Source organism: Lycium barbarum, chromosome 6 (genome assembly GCF_019175385.1).
Source record: "Lycium barbarum isolate Lr01 chromosome 6, ASM1917538v2, whole genome shotgun sequence".
NCBI lineage: Eukaryota > Viridiplantae > Streptophyta > Magnoliopsida > Solanales > Solanaceae > Lycium > Lycium barbarum.
In genome coordinates, this window is record NC_083342.1 from 3,575,236 (window position 1) to 3,599,765 (window position 24,530).

Below are 24,530 nucleotides of genomic sequence, written 5' to 3' on the forward strand. Positions count from 1 at the left end.
CAAAGCATATATGGTGAGTTTCATTTTTTTTAGCCTTGCGCATGTATGTTAACCACATCCTACGTGGAAAATTCAACTAATTAAAACACCCCACCCATTTTAATTATACACGTTAGATGGGAAGAAGTATGCTACTGTGTTATACAAGTGAAAACCACCGCTTAAACCAATCAAATAACAAAATTTAAAAATAAGAAATCAAAATTGGAAACTAAAACTGAAAACTAAATCTGGAAAATAAAACCCCAAAACTGGAAACTAAAACTGAAAAATAAAAAAACTGGAAACTAAAAAACCAAAACCAAAACTTAATCGCTGATGTATATAATTAAAATGGGTGGGGTGTTTCGATTGGTTGATTTTTCCACGTACATTATGAATTGACATTCACATGCAAGGCTAAAAAAATGAAACTCACCATTTATGTTATGTAAGTCGGATTGTGTTTGATAGATACACTTAAGACCAAGTTCAAGAGTTCAATAGAAACAACACATAGTTGAAGTGCCAAAATGAAAAGAAAAAAAAAAGTTTAGAGGCCGCATATGCATTAAGCCAAGATAAAAATTTGTTAGAGAACCCATAGAATCATGCTTCACCTGGGTGAGTAAAACACTTATAAATATATCCACAATAGATAGAATCGCCAAGAAACATTCTTTATCAAAGTGTTTTCTCCAATTAAGATGAATAGACTTTTCTCATTCCAATGGTTTCTTTTGCTTCTCTTATTCATCTTCACAAAAACCTCAATTTCTTCAAAACCCCATAAAATCCCAAGACTCACACCACTTCTTAAAAATATACGTCATGAGTCTAACACCTTTTCTTCTTCTTCAAATCTTCCAAAAGAATTTGAGACTTATTACTATGCACAAACACTTGATCACTTTAATTATGGACTAAAAAGTTATTCAACTTTTAAGCAAAGGTACATAATTAATTCTAAGTATTGGGGTGGTTCTAATTCGAGCACTCCAATTTTTGCCTGTCTTGGTGCTGAATCTCCCATTGATTATGATCCTCTTGAAATTGGATTTCTCACTGATTTTGCCCCTCGTTTTAAGGCTCTTCTTGTTTACATGGAGGTAAATTCATTAATTCCATCAAGTATCTATCTATATTATATCTACAGTATTATAAAACCATGAATATAAATGTTGATTGATCAAAAAACTTTTGCACCCTTATAAGTTGAAATCTTCTCTAAAAAATTCATTTCATATTGGATAAAATTGTAATATTAATTATTTTCTAATATCTAGGGCTTCGAATCAAACTGAAAACCCAGACTCCAAAAACCAGTGTTACTCCCTTACTTCCTTTTCTTTTCGTTTATTATAAACTAGTAAACTCGTCCGCGCTTCGCGCAGTCATGAAAGGATCTCATTGAATTTACATATTAATATAATCTAAAAATTTGAATATTAATTAAAAAAATATAAACATGAAAAATCTCATTAGATTTATGAACTAATCTTTTTCTAATATTTCAATATTAAAAAATACAAACATGAAAGATCTCATTGAAATTATGAATTAATCTTAATATTTGAATATTAAAAAATATAAATATAAAAGAACTAATTATTTATGCTTTATTTTTTATAATATTTGAATATTGAAAAGTATAAACATTAAACAAAAAGGAAAAAAACAACAAAAAAAAAACAACAATAAGAAAATGACAGAAAAGAAATCAACACATCCTAAACAAAAGAATCACTCTTTTTATTCATCCCATTTTTAGTTCTTAATTAGTGCTCTATTCGGAAAGGAAAATCATCAAATGAACCCAATCCTATCTATGGCACAGTGTAAGTTTATAAACAATTTTAAGTTTAATCACTCGAAATAACTTTTGATATACGTAATTGAAGTTACAAAATTAAACTCACGTCTAAAGTTATTAATTTTGTGTCAAGTATGGCATATTACTGGTGCTTGCCAAGGCCTAATTTTAGACATGTATTTCTTAAGTTTGAATTACGAATGTCTTCATAAGTTTCAGACATAGGTACACTTAAAATTGAGGGTAAATTTTACGAAGTTTGAACTATAAATCTTCATCCTCACCAATATTTTTTAAATTTTTCAACAACACACACTTGATTTAAACTCACTTTCATCGTTTAATTTGCTATAGTTGAGGGAATTGCTTAGAGCTGGATAATTAAAAGGCAGAAACTGATAAGATAACAACCAATAGAAGGAAAATAACATAGCCACATAATAATGTACCTCCAATTTGGATACAGAACCTTGTAAATCCAAATTGTGTCGACTTATGATTCCAGAAAGATAAGGTCTCTATCCATATAAGTATAAAATAATGGTAAAGTTTAATCACACTATCAGAAATACAAAAAGATTAAACACATATCTATTTGCTTACAGCGTGATTGAAGAATGAAAATGAAATACTCACTAAAACCAAAATCAAAGTCAAGCATCATTTCGATAGGAAAACTGCTCGTAGCTGTAGAACGAAGCCTGTGTAGTCTTGAAGAAAAGTTGTCCAATAGCCATTCTGCCAAGTCAATTTTGAGATGCCTGCAATACAGATATAGTTAAGAAGATGAAGTTTCGTACCTCCTGTGTTGGTTTATTCACTACCTTAGATGCCATTGGAATTCAAAACCTGGGGAAAAAAAATAGAACTGATAACAACCCTCATAGAAACTTGGTTACAAAATATTTAGAACAATCTCATATAAGTTCATCAGTAATAATGAAAGATGAACTTATATGATAAGTAAACAAAAAATTCACCACTCCAAAATGCCTTATCGTAGTAAAGATCATATCAATTATCGTAGTTTGCAATGATAGGTTCACAATTCCAATTAATAATCAACTGAGAATTCTGACGGATTGGAGCATACAAAGATAAGAGTAACAACAACAATATATTTTTGAGCTTCACTATGAAAAAAGAGAAATAACAAAATATTATACTCTTTGTTCTGTTGGTTATATTTCAGTGATCAGTAAGGTAATATTTATTGTTTTTCTTTTTTGGAATCTCTGGAATTTGTAGTAGAAAGCAAAACCTGATGAGACTTTTGGGATTCTATAATCAATGGAGTGATTTACGTGAGGAAGTGAAAAAGTTTTATCTCTTTACAAAAGACTGATCATTATGAATTCATTCATCTCCATATTGTACCCTACAATAATGGGATAATTAGTATAGTAACTCATACACAATGAATTAATATGGTTGTTTATAGAATTTAATGAAATTTAATAAATAGGGTACAATATGGTTAATTATTTAATTAGAAAATAAGGAAAAATAAAGAAAAAGGAGAAAAAAGATAAATAGATTCTTGGCCATAGAGAGGTGCCACATCACCTTGTCTATGCCTAGCTTTATATTATATATAGATTTGAGTTAGTAGGAAATAAGACTAAGGACTCTACTTACTCATTATCTTTGAATTTTAAGAAATTAGCAAGTTCTAGCAAAATAAAACTAAGACAAAACTTTTCCCTAGCAATACTTACTAGGGGTGAGCACAGTTTGGGCCAACCCGAAATCTAAACTGAAATCCGAACTTTTTAAATATTTGGTTTGGATATTTTGATTATGGATTGAACTTCAGATTTTATTTTTAAAATTTATGGATTTCGGATTGGATATGGATTTAGCACTACGGATTTTTGGATATCCGAAAATCCAAAATTTATATACCTTATATCTAGCCCTACCTATATCATGTGCCCAGTACTAATCAATCTAGTTTCTAAAGGTCCAATAGATTATTACCTAAGGTCCTACCCATTAAAATATTAAGTCCAAAATACAATTCTCTTCTAAATCAAAAATAATATAGGGTTTTCTTACTTCTCAAGTCTCAAAAGCCTCACGTTAGTGTCACTTATGACAGAATTCTTTGTTATTTTTCCAGATGAATCCTTAGATTTTATTTTGGTCATTTCCACTTTTCCATAATGCTTTTATTTGGTACGGATTTACTATGTTGGCCATGACTTGAATTTGTTAATCCTAATTTGAACTAGAAGGTTTTTTTTACTGAGCCATTAAGAGTTAGATTTACCTCTATGGAACTAACACATGAATTTCGTTCCTAATAAGTTTGCCTCAAGTCTTAAGAGTGAAATCCGAAATATCTAACCCGAATAATCCGAAACTAAACTTAAAATATTCAATCCAATCCGAACTTATTTGGATTGGATTTGGATTGTAATTTCTTCAATCCGGAAACCGAATATCCAAACCGAAAATTTCATATCCAATTCGATGGCCCGAACGCCTACCCCTAATACTTACTACTGTCTTTTTTTGTTTTTTATTATATGTTTCCTTTAAATTTTTAACATGACAACATTTTGTTTGAATAAAACTTAAATACAATAATTGAGATCAAGTAACATACGAATGCAACTACCTCTAATTTAATTTTTGACATTATTGTTCATTTATTAGTACTATTACTTTTTCATCCTATCTTCTTATTGGGAATGATAATCTCATTCTTTAGCTTATACCAAATAAAGTGAATGATATAGAAACGTAACGTTTGAGTTAATTTAAGAAAATGTAACCAACCAATATCAAGTATTTCAACGAACTATCCCGAGAGCCAATTGAAGTTTATGAAGTTAGATTTGTACTACATTGATTTCTATTTCCTAGCTCAACTATAAATATTTTCTTAATAGTAATGCGGATTTTTTTTTAAACTATTTTTGCAAACATTTTCTAATAAATAACAATTTCTAAAGCTCACATGGCAACGAATGTCTATAGAGACTAGTTATTATTATTTTTGTTGTTGTTATTATTATTATTATTATATTATTATTATTATTATTATTGTTATTATTATTATTATAATAATAATAATAATAATAATAATAATAATAATAATAATAATAATAATAATAATAATAATAATAATAATAATAATAAAAGCATGAATATAAATGTTGGTTGGCAAAAATATCCTTCAAATATTGAACGACTTTTATGCCCTTTTAAAGTTGAATTACTTTTTAAGGAGACAATTCCATGTCGGATAAAATTGTAAAATTTAGAATTGTATTGCATACCCGCAAGAATTCATATTATTCAATTAAGCTATTTTCTATGAGAACTCATACAATGTCTACGCTTAAACTGTTGTTAGTATCATAGTTTAGGAAAACTCCTATCGTTAATGGGTAAGTTGTATTGTTTGTCTCTCGGAAGGTGCACAAAGGTTATACAATAACAATTAATTAACAATATTAATAAGCACAGAAATTCAATTCTGAAAATCCAAAAAAGTGTTTTACCCGGAGAGTATCAATCATTGTGAGGTGCCGAAGGTTTGGGTCAATTAGAACATGGGTTGAAGGTATGGCTATTATGATTTCTCATTCTGTTATTTGTATTTTTAGTTCTTAAATTAATTCTTGAAAGTTGTTTGTTCCTCTAAGGTTTAAAACTGTTGGCTTGATGGAAATATTTTAGTTTAATGATAGGCGATTTAGGTAAATATGGAAATAGAAAATTAAAGAAGACCTTATGGGAAGTTGCTAAAGATAGAGATGGAAGACTAAGAAAACCTCGAAGTTGCTACGTAAGACGTTATTTGACTAAAGTTTTAAGGAAAATTTAAAGGGGATGCGGACACTAATTCAAATTAAAAAAATGCCAAATGACTTAAAAAAATAAGGGGACTTATAAGTTTTCTAATATCACGCGGTAATTTTTATTTATTTTTTGGTTCGGATCTGGCTCATTTAAAAAAATTGAGTAGACTTGTTTTTTAAAAGCCACATAGATATCTTTTTAAATTAACCAGACAACCCACTAGAAAAAGTTGTTATGTGGCTTCAAAAAAATTAGTTGGATAGACTTACTTTTTCAAAGCCACGTGACATTTTTTATTAAAATGCTAAATGAGTTTTTTTAAAAAATTCATCAGCGAAAAAGTTATATTTGCACCATTTGTGTAACAGCAGGGGTATACATGCACCACTTCTTTAACGAGAGGTATATCTGTCATAAATCGCAAAGTTGAGGAGTATATTTGCACCTTTGTCCTAAAATAAATATATATAATTACAAATAATATTATTTAATATTTTTTTTTTACTACAATTGAGATTGTCTGGAAATAACGTGCAACTGCACGTTTATAGAGAGTGATATTAATTAAAACCACAACTTTCCTATTTGTTTTTGTTTATGTCACATTTTGTGATTGTTAATGATAATCGGTAACTAAACCCAAATTTTCACCAAATGGTTCAACGTCTACTATATACAATACATCAAAACTTAACCTTGTATCTGTAGTGTGATTTTCCTGCAAATTCCATCTCTCTAGTTCCGCGCGTGGTGTAGATAAGCTATTCGTTTTTAATATATATATATATATATATACTGATGATCAGGGGAAGAGTTGGGGTAAAGCCGTAAATGAATCTTTTGGCTGGAAAATTGCACTCTATATATAAGCTCAAAATTATTATTCTTATGTATATATAGTTGATGTCGAATTTTCTTAGCTTTTTCCTGTGTTTGTTTCTTTATATTTCGAATCCCTTTGGTGAAATTTCTGACTCTGCAACAATATGTATACTATATATTACTATTGAATCCTCTGGACTACTTTATGCGTTTACTTCTTTATATTTTGACTCTATCGATGAAAATGTTGGCTTGGCATTTCCCTTAGTGAGCTAGACACATCACGAATTCGGATTAGTCGGATCAGTTTTTTTTTATGCTTTAGAGTTTCTTTTTTATTTTTATTTTTATTTTTATTTTGCATTCTATTTTCAGCATAGGTATTATGGAAAATCAAGACAATTTGGGAAGACAATGGAAGAAGCTCTAAAAGGTGAAGACACTAGAGGTTATTTCAATTCAGAACAAGCTATAGCTGATTATGCAGAACTTTTGTTACATATTAAAGAAAAATACTTAGCACAAAATTCTCCAATTATTGTCATTGGAGGATCCTATGGAGGAAGTAAGAGAAAAAAATCCCTTCTTAATTTCCTTCTCTTTAGTCTTTGCAATTAATTTCTAGTTTGAATATTATCAAAACTCTTCCTCTAATTTCTTTTTTAAAAATTATTTTCTCTTTTTTTGAAATGCTTTTTTTTTTCAGTGCTTGCTTCGTGGTTTCGAATGAAGTATCCTCATATAGCTCTTGGTGCTTTAGCTTCATCAGCTCCTATTCTTTATTTTGATAATATCACTCCACAAAATGGATATTATTCGATTGTGTCCAAGGATTTTGAAGTAAGAAAATTACTTAATTTTTTCCTTACTTTTAATAAGTCCTTTATTGTTTTATTTTATTTTATTTTACTTTTTTCTAATTACTAACAAGTTATTCCATAATTATTTCAGGAAGCTAGTAAGAGTTGTTACCGAACTATACGAAAATCATGGTCTGTAATTGACAAGATTGCTTCTAGGAAAAATGGACTCTCCTATCTCACTCGGAAATTCAAGACTTGCTCGTAATTTTTTTTTTTCTCTCTTTCCTATATTTCAAAAGGAGTTTAAGTTACTGTTAGGAATTTTGTACTGTCACATCACATTTATTTGCTATAACATGTAATTATCTTAATTTGCTTTTTTAGAGATTATACATCTCATATTTTAAGGAGATTTATTCGCAAATATCCCACATTTTAAGAGACTTACCAGTAAATATCTTTGACTTTGAGTGACTTATCAGTTTAAGAAATTTTTACACCATCAGGTTGATTTTCCTTAGTAGTTAACTTGTGTTATTTTCAAATTTGGTGTTTTGATAGTGTAATTTTTTATTATTTTTTTTTTACAATGATGAGGTAAAAACTCACCACACCTTTTTACACCAAACTAATGAAGTTAACTTTACAAACTAAAACTTGAAGTGAAAATACATATATCAGTGCACCATAGTTAAGTAATAGATGTATATATAAAAGACATGTCTTATATTTGTTGATCTTGTATAAATATTCAATGCAGATAAGTACTCATCAATTATGACGGTGTATATAGCTTAAACTCTTTCTTTTTTTATTCTTTATTTATATATAATCAATATTTATCTAATCTTGAATTTCTTGAGAGTTTCAGGCAGTTGAATGATTCATTTGAGTTGAAGGATTATTTGAATACACTATATTCAGAGGTTGCTCAGTATGACGAGCCACCAAGCTACCCAGTGACTGTGGTTTGTGGAGGAATTGATGGTGCACCAAAAGGAAGTCATGTTCTTGATCGTATTTATGCTGGAATTGTTGCATATGAAGGAAATCAGTCTTGTTACGACATAAACTCCACGCCTAGTGAAACAAGCATGGGATGGAGCTGGCAAGTAAGTAAACACCAATTTATTCTAAGGATTTAAGTTATATACAGTAATAGTAGAGAGATAAAGTTTATACTTCTTTTTTTTAAGTTAATCCATCACCATTAGGTTGTGAGCCTATGGTGTGGAGGGTTTGGCCTGGACCCCTACCATGTTAATTGATAAGTAAACATACTTACAATGATTAGAGGGGGACATGGGGTCTTGCCTCTAATCTACAAAAAGGATTGACAAGCAATCTTAAGGAAGGAAGCAACCTCCTCCTCTTTTATGGTCCAAAAGACGGTCGTAAAATATTCTACGGTACAAAGTACGGTCCGTAAAATTATACAGGCTGTAAAACCCATCGTAAATCAGTTATAGTGAGCTGGGTCTCCTGGGTTCTGGTCCGTAGATCGCTAAACTGAAACGAAATTTTAATCCTAACACTCCCTATTTGGTTTTCTAAGTCCTGAATATGAACATAGATTAGTGTAAATGTGTGAGGTGTTACAAATTGCATTGCTAAGAAAATAAAGGGTAAATTACAGTCAAATATCATTCGGTCATCTAGTTTGTAAAAAATGTACAGTGTATAAGTAGTGTATATTTTATACTAAATACACATATACAATCGAAGTGTATACTTTATCCTAAGGTCAAACCCATCGGCAGCTCCCTGTAATAATCAAGATTTTTCACTTAGACACCTAAATAGAGGGTTTTTCCTATTGAACACTCAACCTATTGAAAAACTGTCCAATTAGACACATTTTTGACAAACATCAAAAAATTAAGGAGAGTGTAATACACTCGCCAATGACGTGGCAAATTAGCTAATTAACTGATTACATGTGGCATTTTTTGTCACAAAATATTAGAAAATTAATTATAAGAAGAATAAAAAAATATTTAAACCTATTTAACTAATTTTAAAAACTATTTCAATAACAAAAGAAAAGAAAGAAAAAAACATTTTCTAGGGATTTGCCGATTCCCAGTCACCGTGAACCGTCAAGGGAAAGGGTTTTAGGGGATTGGGTTTGAGTTTATGGAGAGTTTTTAAGAAATTAATCGTATATTCAGAATTACTATAGGAGTATACCATGATTAAAATTACTTAATGAATATCTTTTTCTTATGAGGTTTAGGAAGATTGATTTGTTTCGCCATTTTCACCAACGAATTCAAAAAATTTAACCACCTCCTCAGCCCTAAGCTCATACGACTGATGCGGCAGATAATTTACTAATTTATTTTCCCTTTTGTCGCTGGATTTTAGCAGCTTAAGTAAGCAATTTCAAGTCTCCCAAAAAAAAAAAAAAAAAAAAAAAAGAGAGAAGACAGCAGTCGTGAACTTTTTTGCTTTTTATTTATTTAATTAAAATTATATGTCACTGAAAGAGAGAAGATGAAGTGAAAAGAACAACTATTATTAGACGGTAGAAATTTGGCTTGTATTGAGTATTGAAGATTCGTTTGATTACAGCTAGGAAACAAGGAGGCGATTGAGAAAGAGCGTGCTTGGCTGTAAGTTGCTCTAGGTGTAATTGAGTATAATTGATCTACATTTAATCTACTAGTGAATTTGTCGTGCTTCGCGCGATTAGGAGAACAAAAAGAATTAGTTCATATATCCTATGAAAATTCTTGTGAATTTATAACTTCTACTAAATACATAGAGGCAAGACATTCATATGAAAAACACAATTTGTTAAATTATTTTTTGAAACTTTACGCTAGTTATATTATCTTTGTTTAGTAGATATTTGGTTATATGTGTATTTATTTCTAATATAAATATGCAAATATGTTTTGACTACATGATTTTTTCACTCGTTAAATTTTAAAAATAAGAAAAAAGAAATCAATCAAAGATGAAGAAAACAATGCCAAATTGTCATCTTCGTTGGCAGAATCATGAGAATTTCTATGTTAGTTTTACAATTACTTTTTTCTCCCTCCCTACACATTTCTTCTTTTTCCTTCTCTTTCCTTTATTATCATCCTTCTACTATTGGGAAAATTACAGCCAAATGTCTTTGGGTGATTTAGTTTAGAATATTTGACCGAATGTATTTTATTTATATATTTATACATATGATATACATATAATATACATACCTATACAACTAATATACATAATCAGTACATATCCATACATATAATATAAATAATCAGTGTGTAGGTTTTGTATATTTGGCCGTATTGGTAAATTTCCTTTTACTTTTCATCCTTCCTTCTTTTCCCGCCCCCTAATCTTAACTCCAAACAATTTAGAAATTGCTAAATTTTTTATTACTCTTTTTCTTAAGCCTAATTTTCTGCAATAAAAAAAAAAATATGTGCACAGCTCCTACTACTATTTCATTAAATTATTTCTATCACCTGCCCAATAAGTTAAACAAATAATTATGTAAAAAAAGTAAAGAGGGATTACAAATACATATTCAATAAAAAGGAGACTAAGAAAAAGGGCAAAAGATTAAGTGAGAAATGGTATAATGAATTGCTCAAGTCATACATCATCTCAAACTCAGTTTGTAAAATGATTAAACCACATAACATTACATACTAAATTAATTGCCAATCAAAACCACCATATATCTAACACAAATTTAAACACCACCACAAAAAAGATTGTCATTATCAATAGCAACAGAATTGACATTTTACTGACTGAAAACAAATCCAACATGGTATTATTCCATCGTGGCAATAGAAGAAGAACCACATAATTTACTATACCAAGCTCAGAAGCACTTTATTACACAAAGCATTGGAGGCTTTCAAAAAAAATATTACCTAATGAGATCCAAAGGGAACTGGAGACCGATTTAATTTGAAGCCTAAGGGGCCTTGGGGTTTTGATTTGTCCTTATCCTTTGGATACTTTCATTTTATACATGTATTCAGTGGAAGACAAAGAGGTTTGTCGTTTTTTTTTTTAGTGGAGATTATGAGAGGACTGCTTTTAAGTTTTAATGTTGTTTAATACTGATTGAAGCAAAATGAATGGTGTCCACCGTTATAACCGTTTGCATCTGTTTGTTTTGCAATTAGAAAATAGTTATCAAACAGGAAAATGGAAATAAAATGCAAAAAATTGAGGTTACAATGGGTTAAATGGAGTATTTGGTAATTAAGAGGTTTAGTGGGCTTAAATGATATGTAAGTTACAATAGAGATAGTAAATAATGAGAGTTATTAATACTATAAAATGGAAGAAAAGGCCTCATCAATCCCTTCAGTATTGACGGTGTGTGTTGTTTTCTCTCCATAATTAAAGAATTGAACATTGAGCATCAAATTGCAATAAGTAATCTGTTAATGCTTGTATTGAATTAGGTTTTTTTCCATGATGATATTTCTTTTTTAATTAGAAAAAAGAGGTAAAATGTCAAAAAATTGACAAAAAAGATAAATACCAACGGTGGCCATAGAGAGGTGCCACATCACCTTGTCTATGCCTAGCTTTATATTATGTATAGATTTGAACTCATCTCCTATCTTTATTTACAAGTTTAAGTCTGTCTTAGGCCAAATTTCCATTTATGAATACTTTGATGCTGGAACAATTATCTTTTTGATCAGGATTAGGATTTTAATTTGTACATGACTCACTCTAGAAAGAAAGTCCACTCACTAACGAGCGATTCTTTTGAGTGGAAAGCAGGTCGGGGCTTACGCGTGTGCATCTCGTATATGTTGAATACTTGAATATAATGGAAGTTTGTAACACCCCGCATCTTGGAACTGAGTTTAAGCTCATATCATTAGAGTTCTAGTGGAAACACTGAAGGTTTGAACGTTTTGCGAAAATGGTTGATAGGCCTATTTCGGGCAGCGATAACTCCTTGATCAGTTTGGAATTTGGGAAAGTACCCTCAATGAAGTTGTAGTATGTAGAAATACCTTTCTAACGATATAAGGACCAAGCCAATCAGAGATCGGAGCAAGGAGATATGATCGTCTCAATATGGCTAATAGTAAGGCACTTGAAATCCTATAGAATCGGCTAAGTTTTCGATACGTCTGCCTTCCAGTCAACTTTCGTGAAACTACGTTGGGAATTTGGGAAAACTTCCTTGATGAACGTTGTATCCCTTTGAAATATCTTTCCAACGGTATATTCTGGGGGTCAAACGAACATCTGTTCAAAGAGTTATGCCCATTTTACTGAAGCCTGTTCGCTGGAAATTTCGCCTGTGTTACGGTGGACGTTACGGGCCGTAACACGTGTTACTGGCCGTAACAGTGAGCCGTAACACACCAAAAATTTCCAGAACCTCACTGGAAATTTTCACTAAGGTACGGTCCCAAGTTACGGTCCGTCCTTCGTGTTACGGGACCGTAACATGGGGCGTATTTTGGTCCGTACGTACGTTTCGGGTCACCTGACTTCGAGAGGCCATAACCCTATCATAAATTGGGAATTTGGGAAAACCCAAAGACTGAAAGTTGTATATAATTGAAATACCTTTTCAACCAAAGGTCGTGGGCCCACAGGTGACATCGGGATAGGGAGGTATGGACGTTTTAAGACAGAAAGGTCCCAACCCAATTTCAAGTCGGGTCAAACCCATTTCCCCTTGGTATTTAAGGGAAATGCTCAACCCTAGCAGCCCCATTTCCTCATATTTTCAGATTTTAGAGAGAGAGAGGAGGGTTAGAGAGAGAAAGTAGAGAATCAACCAAGTTGAAGGCCCCGAATCCCGAGGCTCGTGAAGGATAAAGTGTAGTACAAGTTGTTGCCGTCATTCTAAGCTAAAAATCGAACTTGGGGATGTTGATTTCGTGGTGACTACTCATAAAAGGTAATGTTTCTACTCCCTAATCATTTATAGTTGTGAATTGATGAATTCTTGGGAGAATAATAATTGGGTTTGATGAAGAGAATTATATGAACTATGCTAGAGTTGTTGGATTGTTGACTTGGGATGGTTGTATTCATATGGGTGATGAAGAATGATGTTAATTACATCTAATTGAGATTGTAGAATTAGCTAGAAGTAATAGAATGGGGATTTGGTGAAGAAAACACCATTAATGAGGGTTGTGGAGCTTCATGCCCACCAAGTGTTTGATAAAATGTTTAGATGAACAAAGCATGGATATTGTTGCTAATATAGAATCCCTATGACCTGTATTTCTATAGATTAAAGTTGAAGGGATTGGAGGACATTGTGATACGCTCAAAAGCAGGAAATTAAGGTATGTAGAACTTCCATTCACATGTGGGAATCTCTACGTTCTTCCCCATGATCCGTTTCGTAAAATCTATGAAGTTCAAATCCTAGGGCATTAAACCCAACATATTGGTAGCCCGTAATTATATATGTATGTACATGAATTTTGTATCTATGTTCGTTATTGTATTCCTAATCATCCATTACGGATATTAGGAATCCTAGCTTAATCCATGAATCATGAATTCTTCCTCATGTGTTCTCATTATGTTCATATGAAACTGTATGATTTTATTTTGCAAGTTACAAGCATGTTTTCAAGTCAATTACAAATATATGATTATGAACTATTGTATTACTCATAAATCAAGAACATGTTTACAAGCTATTTCGTGAAACCATGTTTACAAGTTATTTCGTGAAATCATGATTACAAGACAAGTACAAGTTAATTCACGAAAGTCATGGGCTTCTTAGCCAACTATATTATGTTCATGTTTTGGGAGTTGCACGAATTACCAAGAAGGCTCAGATAGCCTGAAACTATGTAGCCACCATAGGACAAGGATCGCTCCGCCCAGTTAGGACGATACCTTAATTTTACACTGAATGGATCCATCAGGCACGTTACCACCTTATACCCTGGCAAGGTATAGGGGCTCTGCTGGTCCGGCGAGGTACCAGACTCCACGTATTCACGTGGTGATATCATGTGTCGGTTTATGAAATGCTCTCCCTACTTATCATGTTTTACTCATGTTATATATATATATATGTACTCATGCTCATGCTCATGTTCATGTCTAAGTTTTCAGTTTCAGTTCTTATCATGTTATTCCATGTCCCATGTTATTTCTTTCGTTGCTTTACATACCAGTACATTCAATGTGCTGACGTCCCCTTTTATTGCCCGGGGGCCTGCATTTCACGATGCAGGTACGGATTTACAGGACGACGCTTCTGCTCATTAGGATTTGCACGTACCAGCTTATTGGTGAGCCCCATCTCATTCGGGATTTAGACATTGTATTTCCTTATTTAGTTTTGCATCTAAAGGTATGCTGGGGGCCTTGTCCCAGTAAGTATGTTTTCCAGTCAGACTCATGATAGAGGTTTCATAGACTAGACAAGTCAGTTATGTCATGTCAGACATTTGGAGTCGTATAGCCATTTTGGCTCACTCATGTTTAAACAAGTATTTTATTAAGTATTATGACTTACCATGTTTTATAAAGGCTCATCATGTATTCACGTTATATTCCGCTTATGTTATGTATCATGATGATTCAGCAAGCCATGTGGTTCGCTCAGCTCAATTGGTAAGAGGCGATTCCCTTAGGGGAGTGTAAAAGTGACTGCAAGGTCGCGGGTTCGAAGCGCTGCATCGTGTGCGAACTGGCTAAGCACCCTTTCACATACAATATCCAAGTATGCCAAGCATGCCATGTCATGGAGGGCAACCCGCAGTGGGCCAGGTCCTAGACACCCCTGTGGATCCTCGCAAAAAAGACGCCTTTTTTGTGGGGACCCCTGGTGGCGCCCTGGCCCTGGTGGCCCATGCATGCTTGACATGTCATGACATACTCAGGTATTGTACGTGAGAGGGTGCTTAGCCAGCTCGAGAATACACGCTGCAGCGCCTCGAACCCGTGACCTTGCAGTCACCTTTACATTCCCCTGAGGGAATCGTCTCTTACCAATTGAGCACCCTTTCACATACAATATCCAAGTATGCCAAGCATGCCATGTCATGGAGGGCAACCCGCAGTGGGCCAGGTCCTAGACACCCCTGTGGATCCTCGCAAAAAAGACGCCTTTTTTGTGGGGACCCCTGGTGGGACCCTGGCCCTGGTGGCCCATGCATGCTTGACATGTCATGACATACTCAGGTATTGTACGTGAGAGGGTGCTTAGCCAGCTCGAGAATACACGCTGCAGCGCCTCGAACCCGCGACCTTGCAGTCACCTTTACATTCCCCTGAGGGAATCGTCTCTTACCAATTGAGCTGAGCGAACCACATGGCTTGCTGAATCATCATGATACATAACATAAGCGGAATATAACGTGAATACATGATGAGCCTTTATAAAACATGGTAAGTCATAATACTTAATAAAATACTTGTTTAAACATGAGTGAGCCAAAATGGCTATACGACTCCAAATGTCTGACATGACATAACTGACTTGTCTAGTCTATGAAACCTCTATCATGAGTCTGACTGGAAAACATACTTACTGGGACAAGGCCCCCAGCATACCTTTAGATGCAAAACTAAATAAGGAAATACAATGTCTAAATCCCGAATAAGATTGAGCTCAATTGGTAAGAGACGATTCCCTCAGGGGAATGTAAAGGTGACTGCAAGGTCGCGGGTTCGAGGCGCTGCAGCGTGTATTCTCGAGCTGGCTAAGCACCCTCTCACGTACAATACCTGAGTATGTCATGACATGTCAAGCATGCATGGGCCACCAGGGCCAGGGTCCCACCAGGGGTCCCCACAAAGTTATCTCTTCTGTCGCTCCTTTCAAGTGAGCCTTTTTCATAGATATTTCCTTTTAGATCAGGATTTCTATAGGGACCATTATAGTAAAGGTTTTAAAATTTGTTACTTAATTAAGTGGTTCCAGACCCCACATGGTGGATTATACTAGGTTCGTTGTTGTTGTATTTAATTAAGTGGTTGATCGACGTAGAGGTAATAATTGGTCATTCAACTATATTGAATTAGTTATCTGATCAAATTATGTTAATTTTTGATGTTATCACAAAGAGCAATATTTGGGAAAAAAGAAAAAAGAGTCATGATTCTCGAATTATACTTAGCTCGATCTAAGATTAATTTGATACATACGTTATGGTCCTTCCCACAATTAGGCAAATTGTACTTCATTCTCAAACCATAACTTTATTTCCGATTCTCATTTCTTGAGTCGTAAATGCTTATGTCATTGTTCATGACACCTAAAAGAATAATTATTATTATTCACATCCAATGCCTATAAAAAAAACCTACAAATGCATGATATTTGTTGCTTTACAATACTTTTATTATATTACTTCGCTAAGGTTAATTACTATATACTTTTCACTTTAATCTATTACTAAATTATCGCATATTAATATAATTTAATGTAAATATTGAGTGTGGATAATTTTTTCTAAAATGATTGCTTGAAAATTTTTGCTTCATTGATAAGCTTAGGGACCATTTTTTAGGCATGACTGAGACAATATTGAATATTCTGTCGAATGATTGAAAATTTTAATTGCCTTTTTTTTTCGTGGTGACAACAGGCAAATAGATAATAAGTGTACTCAAGAGCAAATGTTATTGGAAATTTTTTTTTCTAAAAAAGATATTTTGGAGAATAACTTTGAGGAAACGGTTGTGCAAAATCAACGGGGTTCGATAGTTGTATTTTTTGGATTAAAATATGCGAGAATTTTTTGTTGTTGTGAATATTCCAAATAAATGTTTTCTACAAAGTCCCTTCCAGTCAAAATTTTGAAAAACTCAACCAAACAAGCCACATTATGCAAACTTTTATCCAAAAAAATAGTTTTTGTGCCTCTACCTCTATAAACAAACAAACGTGTTTATGAGTCGATTCGTAATGATCAAACACTAATTATTTGTGCCTCTATGCAAAGGTGAATCTACAATATAATTTACGATTTCATGTGAATTTGGTAATTTTATCCGGTCATATTTTATACATATTAAAAGATTCACGATATCTATAAATATTAGGTTGCGGATTTAGTTATTAGCACTTATTAACTTGAGAACATTGTAGGAATTAATCTATATCTATATCTATATATTATTTAAAAGAGGATAGTTTTAGGACAAAAATTAGTTAATTAGTTAATAATTAGTTATTGGTTATTTTTTTTAAATTTTAATTTAAAGATAATTACAATTTTAAAAACATAGAAACCGCATTTCAACATCTTAACACGTTTGGAGTAGTTAATTGCAATATTGCAACAAAACTGGAAACTTAGAAACCACCAACTAATGTGGAAAAGAAAGGAGAGAAAAAAAAAACACCAACTAATCACCCCACTTCCCCCATTTCCTGCTCACCATCACACCCCGTCAAATGAAGCACGTTTGGAGCAGTTGCCTATATAAATTTTAAAAATAATTAAATATTTATATTTTTTAAGATCTAAATTTAAAAATGTGAATTTAAATCTGAAAAATGAAATCCCCAAGATATAAGAGACGATTCCCTCAGGGGAATGTAAAGGTGACTGCAAGGTCGCGGGTTCGAGGCGCTGCAGCGTGTATTCTCGAGCTGGCTAAGCACCCTCTCACGTACAATACCTGAGTATGTCATGACATGTCAAGCATGCATGGGCCACCAGGGCCAGGGTCCCACCAGGGGTCCCCACAAAGTTATCTCTTCTGTCGCTCCTTTCAAGTGAGCCTTTTTCATAGATATTTCCTTTTAGATCAGGATTTCTATAGGGACCATTATAGTAAAGGTTTTAAAATTTGTTACTTAATTAAGTGGTTCCAGACCCCACATGGTGGATTATACTAGGTTCGTTGTTGTTGTATTTAATTAAGTGGTTGATCGACGTAGAGGTAATAATTGGTCATTCAACTATATTGAATTAGTTATCTGATCAAATTATGTTAATTTTTGATGTTATCACAAAGAGCAATATTTGGGAAAAAAGAAAAAAGAGTCATGATTCTCGAATTATACTTAGCTCGATCTAAGATTAATTTGATACATACGTTATGGTCCTTCCCACAATTAGGCAAATTGTACTTCATTCTCAAACCATAACTTTATTTCCGATTCTCATTTCTTGAGTCGTAAATGCTTATGTCATTGTTCATGACACCTAAAAGAATAATTATTATTATTCACATCCAATGCCTATAAAAAAAACCTACAAATGCATGATATTTGTTGCTTTACAATACTTTTATTATATTACTTCGCTAAGGTTAATTACTATATACTTTTCACTTTAATCTATTACTAAATTATCGCATATTAATATAATTTAATGTAAATATTGAGTGTGGATAATTTTTTCTAAAATGATTGCTTGAAAATTTTTGCTTCATTGATAAGCTTAGGGACCATTTTTTAGGCATGACTGAGACAATATTGAATATTCTGTCGAATGATTGAAAATTTTAATTGCCTTTTTTTTTCGTGGTGACAACAGGCAAATAGATAATAAGTGTACTCAAGAGCAAATGTTATTGGAAATTTTTTTTTCTAAAAAAGATATTTTGGAGAATAACTTTGAGGAAACGGTTGTGCAAAATCAACGGGGTTCGATAGTTGTATTTTTTGGATTAAAATATGCGAGAATTTTTTGTTGTTGTGAATATTCCAAATAAATGTTTTCTACAAAGTCCCTTCCAGTCAAAATTTTGAAAAACTCAACCAAACAAGCCACATTATGCAAACTTTTATCCAAAAAAATAGTTTTTGTGCCTCTACCTCTATAAACAAACAAACGTGTTTATGAGTCGATTCGTAATGATCAAACACTAATTATTTGTGCCTCTATGCAAAGGTGAATCTACAATATAATTTACGATTTCATGTGAATTTGGTAATTTTATCCGGTCATATTTTATACATATTAAAAGATTCACGATATCTATAAATATTAGGTTGCGGATTTAGTTATTAGCACTTATTAACTTGAGAACATTGTAGGAATTAATCTATATCTATATCTATATATTATTTAAAAGAGGATAGTTTTAGGACAAAAATTAGTTAATTAGTTAATAATTAGTTATTGGTTATTTTTTTTAAATTTTAATTTAAAGATAATTACAATTTTAAAAACATAGAAACCGCATTTCAACATCTTAACACGTTTGGAGTAGTTAATTGCAATATTGCAACAAAACTGGAAACTTAGAAACCACCAACTAATGTGGAAAAGAAAGGAGAGAAAAAAAAAACACCAACTAATCACCCCACTTCCCCCATTTCCTGCTCACCATCACACCCCGTCAAATGAAGCACGTTTGGAGCAGTTGCCTATATAAATTTTAAAAATAATTAAATATTTATATTTTTTAAGATCTAAATTTAAAAATGTGAATTTAAATCTGAAAAATGAAATCCCCAAGATATAGCCAAGCAACTTCCACGTTTTGCTCCTAACTTATAGCAATAATATCTATCCACAAATATGAGCTATGGAGAATAATTTGTTACTACCTTAGTTTATTCATATTTAAAAAAAAAAAAGTATTTAAAAAATCACCAATTAAAATAATGCAATTTGTGATAACTGCATGCACTTACCCAAGGAATAGCTTTCCTTAAACAACGTGCAGCCTCCCACTTCCTTCAAAAACTGATCTTAAAGTCTTTAGTAACCGACAATATATTTATCCTCCATACTTAAATACAATCCTTACTAATCTTGCATTGCCGAACTTGAAGTATAATAATGATTGGCTTCTATGACTATTACATGCCATTATATTGTTGTTTCATTTCATAATTCAATTTTAAAATAAAGAATGTTGAATTGTGCATGCTGAATTTTTATTTGGTACATGAGCAAAATGTGATTACGGAATAGAATATTTCAGCGTCAGTTTGTTTCCGGAGAATTCATATTTTTTTTTCCAGTGAGAAGCATTGTTAATTGATGTCATGATCCTTGGTGATTTCTCCTTCAGCATATGTAATTTTAAGAGATCATACTTTTGGATGGACTATACACAAGTCTAAATTAAGCATTTTGTTAAATCTGTAATTTTTATGCTACTTCCTCTACTATTTTTCTCAGGGAAGTTTCTATGCACCATATATCTACCCATATATCTGTAGCATATTAACAGATCTGTAAACCATGGATGGTGATGTTCACTTGCACAGGAAAAGTAGCGGAAAGTATCTTTATGGATGTGGCCTCAAAGAACATGAGTAAGCTCTATTATTGCTCCTTTTCTTTTTCTACCTGTGAGGATCCGCAGGTGTTACCCATACATGCTGTGGGTTGCCCCCTCTGCTGACTGTTGTGGGTATCTGACCCTGCTGACTAGCTGACATGGGCTCGCCCATGGACTACTGAGCTATTGTGGCAAGAAATCACAGACAATTCGCACACGCTGCAGCGCTTCGAACCCGTGACCTCAAGCCTTTTGTCCTCCCTAAGGAAGCGCCTCTTACCAATTGAGCTGCAGCTCAACTGGTAAGAGTCGATTCCCTCAGGGGAATGTAAAGGTGACTGCAAGGTCGCGGGTTCGATACCAGCCGCTGCAGCGTATATCGAACTGGCTAAGCACCCTCTCACGCACAATACCTGAGTATGTCATGTCATGTACGCATGTTCATGGGGTCAGATACCTAGGGGTTTCACAGTATGGTTAGCGCCCAGCTGTGGGTCCTCACACTACCCATGGTGTTGATAGATATCCAAAGTCATTTTATTGATATGAATGATACCCATCATCTTCTATCCTAATTAATTAATATTGTTCTTTAATATTACAATGTCAGTAATAAGTTCTCTTATCCTTTGACATTTGAATGAAATGTAATATTGAAATTTACTGACAAATAATAATTTAGAATTAATTACAAGAAAATTATAATTCAAAGATAAAGTTTTTGAAGCTAAATATTTAAAGAAGGCTGAATTGTGCAACACAACGTATGCTGAATTTTTATTTGATACATGAGCAAAATTTGATTACGGAATAGAATATTTCAGCGTCAGTTTATTTCCGGAGAAATCATATTTTTTTTTCCAGTGAGAAGCATTGTTGATTGATGTCATGATCCTTGGTGATTTCTCCTTCAGCATATGTAATTTTAAGAGATCATGCTTATGGATGGACTGTACACAAGTCTAAATTAAGCATTTTGTTAAATCTGTAATTTTTATGCTACTTCCTCTACTATTTTTCTCAGGGAAGTTTCTATGCACCATATATCTTCCCATATATCTGTAGCATATTAACAGATCTGTAAACCATGGATGGTGATGTTCACTTGCACAGGAAAAGTAGCGGAAAGTATCTTTATGGATGTGGGCTTGAAGAACATGAGTAAGCTCTATTATTACTCCTTTTCTTTTTCTACCCATGGTGTTGATAGATATCCAAAATCATTTTATTGATATGAATGATACCCATCATCTTCTATCCTAATTAATTAATATTATTCTTTAATATTACAATGTCAGTAATATGTTCTCTTATCCTTTGACATTTGAATGAAATGTAATATTGAAATTTACTAACAAATAATAATTTAGAATTAATTACAAGAAAATTATAATTCAAAGATAAAGTTTTTGAAGCTAAATATTTAAAGAATGCTGAATTGTGCAACACAACGTATGCTGAATTTTTATTTGGTACATGAGCAAAATGTGATTACGGAATAAAATATTTCAGGGTCAGTTTGTTTCCGGAGAATTCATATTTTTTTTTTCCAGTGAGAAGCATTGTTGATTGATGTCATGATCCTGGGTGGGTTCTCCTTCAGCATATGTAATTTTAAGAGATCATGCTTTTGGATGGACTGTACACAAGTCTAAATTAAGCATTTTGTTAAATCTGTAATTTTTATGCTACTTTCTCTACTATTTTTCTCAGGGAAGTTTCTATGCACCATATATCTTCCCATATATCTGTAGCATATTAACAGATCTGTAAACCATGGATGGTGATGTTCACTTGCACAGGAAAAGTAGCGGAAAGTATCTTTATGGATGTGGGCTTGAAGAACATGAGTAAGCTCTATTATTACTCCTTTTCTTTTTCTATCCATGGTGTTGATAGATATCTAAAGTCATTTTATTGGTATGAATGATACCCATCATCTTCTATCCTAATTAATTAATATTGTTCTTTAATATTACAATGTCAGTAATAAGTTCTCTTATCCTTTGACATTTGAATGAAATGTAATATTGAAATTTACTAACCAATAATAATTTAGAATTAATTACAAAAAAATTATAATTCAGAGATAAAGTTTTTGAAGCTAAATATTTAATGAATATACATATTATGAATAAGAACAACTAGATAATCCCATGGAATAGCTAATAAATCAGTATTGGGGACTTTTGATTTTTACGAGGTAACAAAAAACTTCTCTATTTATACTTTATACTAATTCAAAATTACAATTGGATTGTTTTGATTAATTAAGCTAAAATACTAAATAAGAGAAATCAATTAATGTCATATAAGGGAAAACATTTTAAAGAGGAGAATAGAGATAGTATGAGGGTATGTATATTTTTCACACATCGAACTATGAATTAATAAGAACTGATTCCGAAATTGAAGAAAAAAGTCAAATCATCAACGAAAAGAGAGATATTTCGAACTTTCACAAAAAAAATTGAATTCTCTTAATAAATTTGTCACTTCACCCAAATCGAGATAGTTTCTACATTGTTATGTTACCGTGAAATCAAATAGTCTTGAAGCTACGTCAAGTGGTAAACAAAAACAAAGAAACCTACATTTCAATATTTGGTCAATATTAACAACGGTGCAATATTGTGTCTTGATTGATTCTATGTTGTCCAAGTAACATAGAAGTCTCCGTTATTGGATCATCTCCTTGGTAGTGATTAGTGAAATACATTTTGGTAGGTATGATTTCAGATACTATCTAGGTTACTTGGTAGGACATTTTATATTGGATTTCACTACTTTACTACATTGCGAAGATTATCTTCATTAATGTTATGTTCCAAAGTCTTGAATCTAAGCATGTAATTGCATTTTATCTTCCAAATTACATTCTTTTTCTCTTATTTTTCGTTTCAAAGTATTTGATCATTCATGTTTATGTTCATGGTGCAGGTTCCAGTGTTGAAATAGACATTTGTAGTAGCAAGAAAGTAACAAACTCCTACTAACATAATTGCTAAAATCTGATAGAATTACGAGGAAATGATTATCTCAAATTACGCGAAAGTGTCTGTCTTTCAACACAAATTGTAGAGAATTATGGGTTGAGGGTATACATACATTCAACTTAATTTTGACATTTTGCGTCTTTCTTAAGTTTGCTGCTTTAATGAAAGCTTCTAAAATATATCACTATGTTTAAGTTTATTTTTGAAGTCTTTTATTTTGGAAACACAACTCTAAGAAGCTGTCTACGTGTGACTTAACGGTCACGGATTTGAACTGTGGAAGCAAGCACTAATGTTTGCATTAGGATAGACTGATTGTCTACATCATATGACTGCCCTTTTTTGCCCTTTACAACTCTAATGGATGTTTTTACTTAGCTAAATTTTGTGGGGTCTACATTAATGTGGAACAGTTGCTTCCTTAACAACCAAGATGTGTTGTTTGTGACTAAAAGTTGGCCTTTGAAGAGGTTAAGCCCGCTTAGTTTTGTTTTTACCAAGAAAGGTTGTTTGGTTGATTAATATTAAGAACATTTTTGGTTGATTAATATTATGAATTTTTTTGGTTGATTAATATTTAGATATTTTTTGGTTGGCTTAAGTCATTCAAGTTTTTTAGAAGGAACGAAAAGATTATAGGTCATGCACATCAAATGAACATCAAATCGCTTTTCAGAGGTTTCTCCATTTTTGGAGTACGTCCACAATAATCGTCAGGTTTGTGTTGCATGTTCTTATTGTGATATTGACCCTGGAGTATAAAGAATTGTATACTGTTTGAAGAAATAGTCACTAATGAAGTAGTCGCAGCTAAACACATCTTAGTATGTAATAAGACTGATCCAAAAAAATATGTAAAATCTAAAGTATGTCACACATGGTTCATAAACATTTGTTTCAATTATTTTCTCCGCTCTCTTTTTCTTTGAAATGATCCGCGCATCGCGCGGGTACGTATACTAGTAAACTTTAAATTCAGAGTCCGCCTCTATCTCTATATGACGCAACTGTACAAAGAAATCAAAGGCCTCTTATTTGCATGGGTGAATCTAATATAGAATTCATGGATTCGGCAAAACATGAATTATTATTATTTTTGTCCGAAATTATGTGTATATGTGAAATATA

General features: G+C 32.4%; 1 protein-coding gene and 1 long non-coding RNA gene across 2 annotated transcripts; both read left to right on the forward strand.

Annotated features, from left to right (window-relative positions):
• Window positions 1–582: 582 nt before the first annotated feature.
• Window positions 583–9,849, forward strand: LOC132600311 (uncharacterized). Its single transcript, XM_060313378.1, has 6 exons — window positions 583–1,088; window positions 6,803–6,992; window positions 7,134–7,267; window positions 7,379–7,491; window positions 8,102–8,342; window positions 9,805–9,849. Exons 1-6 carry the CDS (start codon window positions 687–689, stop codon window positions 9,847–9,849), a joined length of 1,125 nt encoding a protein of 374 aa, XP_060169361.1. The 5' UTR covers window positions 583–686.
• A 10,079-nt stretch (window positions 9,850–19,928) lies between these two features.
• LOC132599469 (uncharacterized) lies at window positions 19,929–22,534 on the forward strand. The gene is made up of 3 exons (XR_009566831.1): window positions 19,929–20,440; window positions 21,431–21,567; window positions 22,120–22,534. It is a non-coding gene; the product is annotated as an uncharacterized LOC132599469 (long non-coding RNA).
• Window positions 22,535–24,530: the final 1,996 nt, after the last annotated feature.